We start from the raw sequence: 14,231 nt of genomic DNA on the forward strand, positions 1-14,231 counted from the left end.
ATCATGCACGTTGATTATCTCTTGTCACCTGCTTTGGCTCTCATTATTTCTTCCTCAGCTTCTGGCCCCGATGGGTACGTTTGTTAGAGCAAGACTTCTGGCACAGTGTGCATGACGCTCTGCCTCAGTAACCCCACCTCCTGTTTGGTTGTGTCTTGTATTTAAATATCTGTTTCTTGAGCACCAGGGACAACCAAGGTGAGAAGTCAGCTTGGCACTTTTGTTCCAGGTGTTCATTGTTGCAATCAGGGTCTCATGCAGACATGCACCTGGAGAGAAAAACCTTCCTTACACAGTTTCACAATGGTTGGTCTTACCATACATTCCAATGTGGTATGTAAGAGCATAAATACATGGAGTAGAGCAGAGTAGAGCAGACTGGGAAAACTGTAAATCCATAACTTTAAACACATAATCAGTGAAGGCATTTCACTGGTCTTCTACAAACAACATAACTCTTGTTTTAAGGTGCATATTTTTACTTTCATATACCCCCCTGTATATAAACAGTGCAGTACAGGCATTAAAGTACAAAGCAGATACTAATGAAAAGGAAAGCAAAACAGCTTAGATGTGCCGCTTTCCTTCTGTCTTTTTTTTGTTTTCCCTCTCTTCATGCGACTGCTCACATTAAGTTGCTGTGTGAAATACTCCAAGGAGCTGAGGTATGGTAGCAAGTCTGGAGAGGGATTTGACGGTTCAGCTGTGAAAATCGAAAGAAAACAGGAATAAACAGGATCCCCTGAACACAAGAACCAGCTGACTGAAGCCCCCCTCGGATGTTATGAGGATATATTCAAGGACGATAAAAGTTTGCATTATAGTTGAGCTTGCTGTTTTCGTTTTGAACACATTTTCATTACATTCATTAGCTTTCAAACCATTTTACATCTCCCTTGGACATTGTAATAATATGGCAGGTTTACACCACCTATCACAAGTCTAATGCATGCTTTATGGATCCTTAGGTTACAGTAACATAACAAATAGACCACATCGAGGTTATAGCTCAATATTAAAATCCTGATATGAAGCAAAGGTTGTCTTCTAGTATAAATGGTGCAAGAGTGGAAAGGTTTTCTGTATTGCTATTCTGAATATCACATTCAAGGACCTTCTCCTAAATTATTCTCAAAAGTATTTTATTATATATATATATATATGCCACAGGCTGGAGGTAACAATAGTCTTCCCGAGGGGCATTTAATTTTCCACTATGAGCTGAGTCTGCGGTACATATTTAATATATGAATCAGTCAACAAAATAAGTGAGGCAAGGTTGGGAAGTAAATATGACTTTATATATTCTCTTTAAATATAGCTGATACAGCATAAGCAAATACATAAATAACATAAATAAATAACAGAAAATGTTTTTGAAGTTCATACCGCATAGTTGTCAGTTTCTTTTGGCGTCCAGCTCTCCGTCTGGCTTGCTGACTGGTGTATAATACGGTTTAAATCCTGGCCGTCATATTTGTTTGCATCGTCGAGTTGAATTTGTTTGAATTTCAGAAAGTCAAAAAACAGTGACAGTGACGTTTTAATCACCATTTTAGTGTTTGGAGCATCTTTCTTTCGTAGTATGTTTTGTAATGTATTTACTGTTTTGTTACAGAATCGCTGTTCAGAGTTTTTTTCACATTCAGTCCTTTTCTCTTTTTGTGAGGAGTGGAGATGAAAGGCATTCCTTTGAAAAGGGGCGGGACTGACAGTGATGTGAACCAATCACATGTCAGAGGGTCTATTGCCCAGTGGTGTAAGGGTGTTAGGGCAATAGTTCAATCTATTTTTACTCCTATGATGTTTTAACCAATCACAGGCCAGAATTAATATATATATATATATAGGATCATTAAATTGACAAGGATCAATCTGAGAAGAAAAAATAATTGGTTCTTGATAAAAGTATATTGATAAGTAAAAACGAGTTTGAATAATGATGTTGTTAATAATCATTTGTGTTCCTTAAGTGTATGAATGACAAGAAAAGAGCAGGTATCACGCAGTTTGTGATACAGAAATCATTCAGATCTCTGTAGGGATGTCAGATTTTACTGCAGGGCTTAATCAGCTGTGAAACCCCTTTGTGATCTTATTAAAAAAAAAAAAAAACTGTGTTTTAATTACACCCTAATGAAAAACTCTAGCAGTCTTAATGACAATGCATCATCACTTAATCTGGCACAAGAAAACCTCTCAAGAGTATCACAACTAGCACTTGCATTTATCCCGGCAATGGGATGGATCTCACGCTGTTTATCAGTTGAGCAGGGGTTGATTTGCAGACATTTACACAGTTTGTTTCTCTTCATTTTTGTTATTGTAAATATGAATGTGGTTTTTGCATTACTTAACTCTATGCTGCTCAAATGATATCTATGCTGATTTAGTTTCTTAAGGGTTAGCTTATGTTGTTCTCTTACCTGAACTGTTTCAACACTGCAGACCTGTATGCGGGTCCAGATTGCTGCATGCCATTGCTGTATACACTGTATAGAGGCTCGATCTATTTAATTGGTAATATTGTGGGTTTTGCTGTAAGGTTACTGTAAGAAAACAAAGCCAGCTGTTTTCTTATTGAGACCCTGAGAGTAGAAATGTCAGGTGAACAGGTAATTTTAATACTTAGCTATTATCTCTGGATGTCAGCTCTTTCTCCCTTTTCCAAACTGCCCTGAGTCTCCAGTGTACCACAATAGATATATCCTCCAACCCCCACACTCCCTCTACGTGCCACAACTCACACATTCCCCAGACAAGATGAGCAAGGCCCCTCTCCTTATCTCTCTTTTCTCCAACACAGTTACAGTGTGTACAGTGGATGTTGTACATTCGTTGCAGAACAACATACAGAAACCTTAATCCTTAAAAAGAATAGGCTGCACAAGGATTACCAATACCATCATTACAGGATCTATACATTATTGGTTGTTTTTGCAATGGAAGGTTAATATATACAGGACGATCATTTATTTTCAATTTCTCTACTTTAACATTGGTTGCCAAGGTTTACGGGTATGCTGAAGACAGAAATGGGTTGTGTAAAACTTTCAGTGTCTGCATGTCCACTCCAGGTTGGATCCACTCATTTCCATTTTATTCCTACCCATTTCCATATAAAGAGTTTGATTTTCAAAATATAGCGAGAACGTGTACAGAGATGTACAGCATGAATGTATTGTTACCTCCTTTAAGGACCGCAGCTCATTCTCTCAAAAAGAATGTGTTGATTTAGCAGGGAGTAGTGTAACATAAAAAACACCTTCTTTTTAAAAACATCATGCCGAAGCATGACTGCCAGCTGGTGCCACTGATCTTGGATCACCTCCACTGTCTGACCTTTTGATTTCATTTGGGTAAACAGTACATCAAGGACACTCAATGTATCCCTCCAGATGGGTGATTCAATTAAACAAGATTTTAATAAAGGCAACATGAAACTCAAAATGCACTGTAACTAGATCATCCCTGGGGGGGGGGGGGGGGGTGCAACAGCAGGATTATTATAGAGTTAAAGAGCAGCGGTATTTACGTCTAACACTGTAAAGATCTATACATGTTTTCAGTGATGCATGGCTGCAGCATACGGGTGAGTAAAGTTATTCCAGAGGAGGGTGATTATATTAAAAAGGTGTTACAATGCTTCTCTTCTTCCTGTGAAGTTCCATCATTGAATTATCACTGAGAGCAGAGCTGCGGGCATTCAAAAGTGTACAATTATATAAAAATAACGGTATGATTAACGAGGCGTGCTCCTGGGATCCACAGTTGTTGGTGTATGGCTGCAAGCTCGTTGCAATCAAACAGTTGGAGGATACTGAAATGCATCCTTACAGAATTAACCCATTTCCCATTTTCTCTTGTTTTTGTTCTCCAGCCACCATCAATCACAATAACCAGCACCAGGCTGCATGGTGCGATTTTAGAATGACCCTGGGATGCAATAACTGAGATTTAAATTGTGCATCTGAGCTCTGTGAACCTGACTGCGATCTGCACTTTCCTAAATTTAAGTCCTATTTCTCCTGGTATCATCTTTAGGAGCACAAATCACTGCAGCAGCTGTGAAGACTTAAGAATCAGAGAATTAGTATCCGACCCAGCGGTAATTTCTTTTCAATACCTAAAGTTGGTCTTCAGCCCTGGACACTTAATTGCTGCAGCTGTCATTTCTCAAGGAATGAATAAATTAATACGGGTAATTAAATCCACATGAATTAACAGGGCTGAATTAAAAATGAATTACTTCAGAACTCAGAGGCAGTGTGTAAGATATTCAAGTGTTATTCCTGTGGTGGTCAGTTAGAATTCATTATGAATTTGCAGCCATTATTTTGAAGTGTTACTGTTGTATCTAATGTTACTATGTACAGTACATTAATTTCAGACAGCCACACCGGTCCGTTTATACACCATATTATTCAGTAAGTACATGTAGAAGCCCCTAAATTAACATTTTACAGTCATCAATTCTGCTGTGTGGGAAAGAAAGGTTTGTCGCTGTTCTCGAGTCCCCACTCTCCCCACTGTTCAGCTGAGTGACGGTTGACTCAACGGAAACTGCAGCAGAGTGTCGAGAGACTTGAAAAGCAACCGAGAGCTCTGAACTCCATCCAATTTCACACAAATCAGATGGGGCCAGACTTCCAGGCAGTTTGCATAATGTGTTAATGATAATTCCCACAACAAAAGGCAGCAATTTGCATTTGTTTTTGTTGCATATACAGATCCCGCTAATGATTGAATCGATAAGAGGCAAAGTTTAGAATGACAGCAGACACTAGTGAGTCAGGAGTGATTGCTAAAGCTTAATGTTTCCAAAGGAGACACACCATAATGGTGGTTGCTCTCAGATCTTTTACTGTTTTGCCTTTAATTGCTGCTATTATCATCAATTGGACATACTTCCGTTACAGGAACTAATGTATGGTGCTTATAGAAGATAGTGAGAAACAAATCATCAGCCAGATGGAAAACATGAATTTTGGACTGGAGAGACAGTTTTAGAAAAAGAAGAATGAAAGAATCACCATTAGCGTTAATTAAAAAAAGAGCCACTGCAGCAAAATGTCATTCTGTGGTGGGGACATGACTTTGTGAATCTAAATGGTAATTAGATTTTATAAAAAGGCATCTTGTCTGTGGGTGTACCATGGTAAAAGCAAAACAACTTAGAACATTAGTGAACGCTGTGAAAACTTACAGCACAAGGATGCATGGTGAATGGGGCACGTAGTGTGAAAATGACTATAGAATACACTGCCTGGCTATTTTATTTGCACTAGTTTATCCAGCTGAATTTTACATGGCCCTGGTGTTGGGCATACTCACCAGGTATACCCTGGGTCACTCTGTAAAGCTGAGGGACACAAAGCTCATTCTTTGGCTTGGAACTTGGTTTCAGGAGACTAGTGTAGGTTTCAGGCCACTTCATGGCACACCAGGGGAGACTTGGGGTTTGATACAGCAAAGTTACATCAAACTAGGTCTCACGGTCTCCTGGAACCAGGGTTCAAGCCACTGGTCCTGAAAAAGTGGCTTTGTGTTGCCTCAGCTTAATGCTGAATGAATGCCCCAGTATACACAAACATAGCTGTGGATCAATTCTGCCCAACAATGCTGCAGACGATGATGCACCCATCCACTGACACACTCATCATCATGATCCTCTGCCTCTCTACACCAATATTATGAAATATGAACTAGTAAACATTGTAAAAGACACTATTCTTCATTTTTAGGATTGTGTTTATTGTATTCGAGATTCAAATCTAGTATTTATCATTAAAGGTTTATATTTTTAGGTGGATCCAATCCCAGCCAAATATCAAATCCCCCCTTGACTTCCTTTCTTTGTCAAAACACAAAGGGTCCTAATCCCTTCTAAAAAAAATTACAAATAATTCTGGTGAGACTTCAAAGACAAGGTGATAATGTTTCATACTTTAATCGTTTAATGAAGTGCAGGTGTGAGTTAATTGTGGCTTTACAGTGAGTTCCTTTGAATTATTAATTTGGGTCAATTAGATGACTCCTTCTCAATCTATATTCTTTGTATTTGGTTCCCGAAGAGTTTCAGCTAACATCGTTGCAATGGCCAGAGTCGATCAAAATGTCCCCGCAAGCTGTGGGTTGCATATGAATGAGAGCGAGGCCATCCTGTGGGCCATTGTGCTAGTTCAGCTAATACTAAGTGACTGCCTGAGCTACTGTATATCCACATGTCTAATTGCTCTTCATTTGCATTCTCTGTCGCAGTTGAAAAGCACACTGCCTTTAGGATCACCTTGAACTAAATGCATGCAATGGAAAAAATAAAAAAAAAAAGAATGAAAGAAAAGGAATTCTGGCTTCCTACCCAGATGCAGACCTTCACAGTTTCTGCTTCAGCAGGGAAGCCAAATTGAAAGTTTAGTTTCAGTTTTTTGATGTTGTTGTTCTTAAGAAATATGGAATTTATTAAATGGATCTGACAGTCCTTCTTTAGCAGCAATGTATCATGGCTTTCCGTGACCTTCTGATTTTAAAGAACCCTATAATGACTGTACCCTGTTCCTCTCGAACCTTTGCCATCTTTTGCCATATTACTCTTGGTATCAGATGTTTATTAATTGTAAAATCAATGTATTCAGATTGTTGAAATACTATTGAAAAAATTGGTAATATAAAATTCCTTACCCAGAAAATTCTCGAAATGAGTACAATGCATCCGTTACCTAAACATTATACAATGTGCTGTACTGCTCTGCACTGAGCTGTCTGTAAATACCACAGACAGAGGACTGGACAGCACATGTTCTCACGACAGCATGGCGGAAGAGCTATTGCACAGCGGCTGCTTTGATAGCAGAGGTGTTTGAAAACAGAAGCTCAAATAATCTAGGATGTACTGTACTGTTTCAACAGAAAAAAAAATATTTGTTACCCCCAGGCAAATTTTAACTAACTAAAAGTCTTCTGGGGTTTTATTGGAATACATTTTTTATGCACTCAGTTCATGCTTTTAAATAAACTGGTAATTAAACTGTTTTAGCAAAGTGATGAACATCCCTGCACAATTCCTTCCTATTTCAAAAAGACATCAAATATCATCCCTCAATCTCCTTCATATCACTGGCCTTTTTTTGGCTGCAAAATGTCCACCAAAAACTGGTCTGACAGTGTTCTTTGTCTAACTTATCCACTAGTCCCCATGCAGCAGCAGCATGGACACTGGAGTAGAGCATGTCTGCTACTCGATCCGTGGGGTGCTCTATGTGATGTTGTTAATACTAAAGCTCACTTCTTGTGTAAAATGTAGAGGTAGCCAAAGGAAGTATAGCCTTTCCATACCACGTGATAGAATCCTGCTCTTACGGGACCTGTGTGATTTTCTGACTTGAATCTCAATTGAACTCGGCTCGCTGCTGGAGAGAGAGCGAGCGCGGCTCTGTGAAGTGTGCTTGTGTGTTTAGAGAGAGCTGGAGAGAAGAAACAGGCTGCTTGGAGCAAAGCTTTTTACCGCCTTCATTCTCAGACCTTTCTGAAATGTAAGTCTGGATTTCACATCTTGTGTTGAAAAAAGAAAAGCACGCAAAACGTTGCTCAGTATACAAATAAACACCATTTGACAGCAAGTATGTTGTAACAACAGGGTACTTACCAATGGTTTCTGCTCTTACTATGTAACTATTGTATAATTACCTGATGTAATTACACTTATTCCACCAGCAGTTGCCGCTTAAGAGCTGGAAATGTTGGTAGCTCCTCAGTTGTCACCATGGTTATGTAAGCCCCATGCAACTTATTTTCTGTATACCAGCAGAACATCAAAATGTGTTTCTTTGTGCAGGTATTGCGACCAGGAAAAAACATAACCGCAATTTCATTTCGACCAAGTGGCTCGGGTCGTTGTGATTAAATAAATACAGAGAAGCTGAAAAGCGCAAGCAAATGCACAGCAAAAGATATATGTTCTGAAACCAACAGGGAATACTTAGCTGGAGCAAAATGCATGTTTGTTGTTCTAATTAAAGAACAAAGACTTGAATAGTGCAAGCAATGTGTCTTCTGTCCCACACCTACAGTAGAGAGGACGCCTACAAAGACACATACAAATGAGCTGAGAGCTTAGCATGTCAATGCATTGCTATGCAGTCTGTGTTGTGCCGAGGGAGGAGAGTAATTGGAGTGGGAGTTGCTATCTTGCTATCTTTTTAACTAAGTTATGATTAGTTTCACAGGTTTGTGGATACTTACTCACAGTATGACGTAACATGTATTATAATTGGGTTCCTCTGGTTTGGATGATATAAATGCAACTTCCAGTGGCAAACGTATATTAGTCTTTCTGTCTGACTGGCTTGTAAACAAACATAAAAAGATCTGGTAACACTTTGCATGAAGTGTCTGTAATTACAAAAACAGATCCAGCTTGCCTTTATTCCTAAAGGATTAGTATCTTGGTTTTGTTTGTGTGTTGCACTGTGTATTTGAACTACTGCTATATGAATATGGCCTGCACCTACATTTATCATTACAGTCCTAAAATACAGGTAGTATATGAGAAGTCACTATATTTTGACTCAGTGTTATGAAAACCAGAAGCATTTAATCCATATCTTGTTATTATATATTACTCTGTGTGCAGCTTAAAGCTGCACATTTTGTTGTTCTAATAAATGATTTAGCCAGTGATACACATTTTCATCATTGTGGCACTTCTGTCTCAGTGAAATAAGATTGTGTTAAATGGATGCCCCTCTGGGGACACAGAGCACAAAGCATAAGGGCTGCCAGATTGCTATTTGCTATTTTGGGAGCAGGAGATACTGTAGACCCTGATCCTTTACATCGCTTTTATCAAATGTTATCAGTGTGTTGTTGCAGATTGGTTAACACTGGCCAGGCAACATAAAGGACAGGGTTTTTGAATCTCATTTTATGTGTTGCATGTAAAGGTATATGAATCAGCCTGCAGCTGAGTTACAGATAAACATGCTGGGTATTATATTGGACATCTGCAACCAGGGCTTACCACTGAGAAGCTTATGGATCAGTGCACAGAGGAGCACAGAAAAACCTTTAAAGCGAATCTTTTCTTTTACCATAAAATGGCATGCAGGCATATCATTTCACTTTGAACTCCTAGCTCCTGAGTTGTGTGCCTTGCCATGCTAAGTGGGGTGAAATCAACTTTTCAAACATGTTATCTCTATTTCCAATTGTATGTAATGAAATAAAATAACAGGCAGACATTAACAGGGTCATTTTAATACACTTCTGTAACTTCGTAAATGCAAATGTTGCTCCTGAGTTTAAGATCTACGCAGAAAGCTCTTGGAATCACATGATCAAATCACATGTTGCGGTGACATTTCAACTCAGCTGGCCCCATAATAAACGTATGAAGACGGAGAGTACAGCGTAGAAGGAAGATCACACGTCATGTCATTTCTTAGGAATCAGGAAGCAATCAAAAAGAAGCTGGCAACTAGGATTCTACAGACTCATGCAATATATTTAAGCAACCCAGAACCACTCAGCATGACTGTAAATGTAATTAAAAGGTATGGGAAACGAGACTTGAAGCGAAATACCCTTTACCATAAAGAAAAATGTCATATCCTTTTTAAATTACACCTACAAAACCAATTAGAATTAAATTAGCATTTTCAGATGCAATCTGTTTTGCATAGGTAATGAATACAATATCCTTTTGGGCAGAATCAATATTGAAATTATTTTTTTGCACGTATTTGATATTTATAATTACAGAACATGTCTGTAGTAAATAGTTAAAAATTAGTTTTTTTTTAAAAATGGCAAATCCAAATAAAATAGATCAAATAGGTTAATGGGTTAGATTGTGCAGCATGCAGTGTTAAAACTAGGGCTTTTAATAGAACAGTCTTTTTTATTTATTTAAAACTGTTTAGTCAACAAGACAATTTTTTTTATTTTTATTAATAATAATTAAAAAAAAAAAAAAACTTCTTAAAAAGTCTTAGTAAGCTAGCACGGCAGGGCCGCACTTGTAAATATTTTGTGTGGGTTTTAGTTGTAAATAGATGTCTGTTTATTTTAAATATACATTTGGCAGTGGTGGGGTTTAAATCCCTACCTTACCAAATCCAGGTGCAGAATGTGGGATTTGTTTTATTGTTGAACTCTTTAGTTTTGTTATTTGCAAACGCTTCCGCCTCTGCTATTCTGCTATTCCTACAGCTAGCCAACCTTGACCGCATCACTACACTACCACAGCTACATAATTGCAGTTTTAAAGCCACAGCTGTTCTAGAAATTCATCTCTTTAATAACTTTGATTTAAATTGAATTGCTTAATTCAAAAACAGTATTTCAAAATATGAATGCAACAAACTGTGTATAATACAGGATAGCAGTGTGGAGTAGTGGTTAGGGCTCTGGACTCTTGACCAGAGGGTTGTGGGTTCAATCCCAGGTTGGGGACACTGCTGCTGTACCCTTGAGCAAGGTACTTTACCTAGATTCCTACAGTAAAAACCCAACTGTTTAAATGGGTAATTGTATGTAAAAATAATGTGATATCTTGTAACAATTGTAAGTCTGCTAAGAAATAATAATAATATATTTCTGGAAACAGTTTTTTCTTGCATTTATTTTTTTTATATCCAGTTATGTTTGTTAAAGTAAAACAAGTTTTACTTTACAAAAACTGTCAAGTTTGGTGTTATTTGAAAGAATGATTTGACCTGTTTAAAATAAAAACAAACGATTTGTCATGGCTTTTGAGTTTTGTTTATTTGAATAAAACAAGCAAAATCGCAGTTTTTTGTCAACATTCCAAGGAATCTACAAAAGGGTTCTGTAATTGTTCTGCGGTCTAAAGGGTTAATAAAAGTTAGAAAACAAAAAAGAGGTCTCCTTAAAATAAATCTATTAAAGCTAACGTGCGTGAATAAAAAAACAATCTTTAACTGATTAAAACCTGCTAAATCCAAAAAAAAAAAACCCTGTTTGCAATAATCCTATGGATGAGAATGCATTTCTACTAGGACTGCACCTCATACATCCTCATCAGAAACACAGCTGTAACTGCATGGTCGATGCCACCTGCAGTTCATTGATCTGTCCAAGGCTTTAGGGGTGCTTCACTGTCCCTGTGGTTTATTGATGTCACTCCTATTTGTGTGCTGGAAGGCAGCAAGTCTCTCGTGGTGGTTTCTCCTCCAGCTCTGCAACAGTGGAGGTCTGGGATCCTGTGGCGGAGTGTCCCGCCCCTTTTTAAATATTATTCCTTCTCTCCGCTCCCCGTACTCTCTACTCCAACACCCCCCAACATCAAGTGCAGCGAGCTGCAGGTTTATATACTCTGGCCGAGGGATTAACTAGTTGGTAATTATCTTATTATCCCCCGGCCAGAGTCTGCACGCGTTTGGTAAGGATGCATGACTGTCAGCTATTTAAGTAATCAGTAGCTGATCAGCCATGCATCCTCACGGGGTTTTTAAATAATAATAAAAGACGCGGCGCTTTTACCCGCGCCGCAAACAAAAATACAAATAATAATAAATAGGGGCGGGACACTCCGCCACAGATCCCCAGGAGTCCATATAACTGTCACTACTGCTTTCATTATACACTAGAAACACATCAATAATCCCCAGTTCTTTGTAACTGCTCAACAGACAGCTGAATGGGTTGATGCAGTCATTGCCTTATGAAATCCAAAAGCTCGACTTCTTAATGTTATTCAGGAAAAAAAAAACTGTCAGCACAGGCCACTCGTTTGTTCTCATAGATGTTCTGTAGTGGGGGACATAGTGATTTGAAGTGAGATTTATGAAGCTTCTTCTGAACCACACATTCAGCATATTGAAGTCCAGCTCACTTACAGCTTTCACAATGCAAATGTTGTGTAGAAATCAGTTTAATCTTCATGTTCTTCACCCTTACCAGGCAGTAGTATCAGTGGAGGGTCTATAGTTTTACTATAAGAATGACGTCACGCAACTCCAGACAGACAGACTGATAGAAAGAAGACATTCAAACTAGATCACCTCTTCTTGCAATAGACGTTCTGTTACAGGATGTGGTCAATTTTAAGGGCAGAACAAAGCCATAATGTGCTGCCCAATAATTAGGGGGTCATGGAATTACAATGCGCAACTAGTGCAGTTAGCCTCTTAGGTTGTTAACGAGGTAATGCTAATAATAATAATAATAATAATAATAATAATAATAATAATAATAATAATACAAAATGATGCCCTCTATATTCAGGATTCCTACTGGTAGCTGAGGCTGAAATCCAATAAGTAAGACGTCAGAGAGAAAAGGGTGCATAGAAAGGAAGATAAAGCACAATACAAGTCCGTCATTGTTGCCTTAATAATTCCGTGTGAAAGGTTTTAAGAAAGCAATCAAAAATATGCTCTTTGTCGTGCCAGCTGAAGGAAATGTGAAGATTTTTTGCTGGTGGATTTGATTATTTAGTTATTATTGTGTAAAGAATAAATGTCGTTCGGTGTGTTTTCTGCCCTCTTTTCGTTTCGAGTTGTATGCAATCGTTTTAAGTAGTTCTGAGTCACGTTGTCCTCAATGCCATTTCATTATTGTCTTCACATGGCTGTTGCTTGGAGCCGACCTGAGGGCAGTATTTTTGTCTTTAATATTCTCGCCTCAGTAAGTATGAACTATTCAGTGGCTACTAGCACATTATCTGCATGCCTTTACCTTATCAGAAACCAATGTAGTTTACTTCTACTAGACAGTAAATTATGTCAAAATTGCATTGATCCATGCAGTGATAGTTAGTGGTGGATGCAACAGAGAACGTTTTGTTCCAGTTGAGAGACATAGATCTGATGAAAGCACACAAGCGCAAACAAGTATTTGTTTGCTTGTTTGCTTATTGGAATGGTATTATTCAGGTGTCTCCACTGAGATGCCAGCATCACTTCCACAGTGACACACTGTCAGGGGCACCGGCACACATGATCCAACAAGAAGAAAAGCCGAATAAATAAAATCCATGAGGCAAAACAGCTGCAATGAAAATGGATACAAAACCGGGCGAGGAGAACGCTTTAGGCTGGCTTGTTTAATGGTACATGCATAACTATTCAGAAACTGAGACCAGAGATATCTAAAAAGTCAAAAAAAAATTAAAAGATTAAATAGAGAACTCTTTCGGCTAATGCCTCACTACACTATTGAATGCTTTCCCTTTTTGAGAATTATGATTTACTCATAAGGTGAAGATTCAAATATACAAAAATCTTTCTTGGATTCAAAGCCACACTTAAGTATTTGCCAACAGACTTTAAAAAAACGACTGCTGCTTCTCACCTCCCCACCACTGGTACGTAACGCAGCATCTGTCTTTCTGCTTATCCCATCTGTGCCATTAACTTCATTACACTCCATGCTTTATTAAAGCAGACAGACATGGTTACATCAGGGCCTCTGAAACGAATGGTTTCTTCTTCTGTTTGTTTTACAAAATCAGTTTACTTAAACGAAATCCCAAGATCAGCTTGAGCCAATTTCTTGAAAACCAAATTATTTCCTATGGCCACCAACTGATCTATAACTAGCAGAAATCCATTCTAATTCTGTTGCCATTATATTTTTCAACCACACTTTATTTTATATTATTAAATAAATAATAATAATAATAAAAATAAACATTTTGTTATTTGTTAGCTATTAATAATCTGTTGTATATAAAGTATTAAAAGTAACCAAACTGAACTACTAATTTATTCACATTTTAAAATGATGAATAAATGAATTTGGAAACAGACATAGAATAATGTTGGAACATGACTGGAACACAATGAATTGCTAATACATGCTGGTGCATTAGGGAGGATGCTTACCAGTGTCAGAGATGGAGGAGAGGAGGAGGGTTAGGAAAGATTACCCCCCTCAAAACAAGAGTGCAAAATGCACTAGCATGGAGGTACAATTATTTTCAAGACATTGCAACTATTCGTTCTCTTAGGATTTAAAAGAGTTTCATATGTGTTATTATAAACAAACAACAATATATGACAGATCACTGATCTACAGATATCGACACACAGAGAAATGCAATCCTAATTATGAGAGGGCAGTGTTTGTACCTGGGTACCCCTTTATATATTGTTTTACACCCAAGTAGGGGTAGGGTTGGGGGTAGGCTGCTCTGGTTATTGTTGTACATTGGTTACTGGAGGCTCACACATGTGTATTAAAAAGTGAATGAGTCCCATTGCAGTCCC

At 38.1% G+C, this 14,231-nt stretch overlaps 1 protein-coding gene across 1 annotated transcript in view; it reads right to left on the reverse strand.

Annotated features, from left to right (window-relative positions):
- Positions 1-527: 527 nt before the first annotated feature.
- LOC117963085 (iron-sulfur cluster co-chaperone protein HscB-like) overlaps positions 528-14,231 on the reverse strand; it is a 45,415-nt gene continuing 31,711 nt past the window's right edge. Inside the window, exon 6 of the mRNA XM_059032921.1 lies at positions 528-703. Coding sequence (XP_058888904.1) covers positions 543-703 — 161 coding nt within the window. The 3' untranslated portion in view covers positions 528-542. The remainder of the gene's footprint in view (positions 704-14,231) is intronic.

The sequence above is a fragment of the Acipenser ruthenus genome, chromosome 11 (genome assembly GCF_902713425.1).
Source record: "Acipenser ruthenus chromosome 11, fAciRut3.2 maternal haplotype, whole genome shotgun sequence".
In the NCBI taxonomy this organism is placed as follows: Eukaryota; Metazoa; Chordata; class Actinopteri; order Acipenseriformes; family Acipenseridae; genus Acipenser; species Acipenser ruthenus.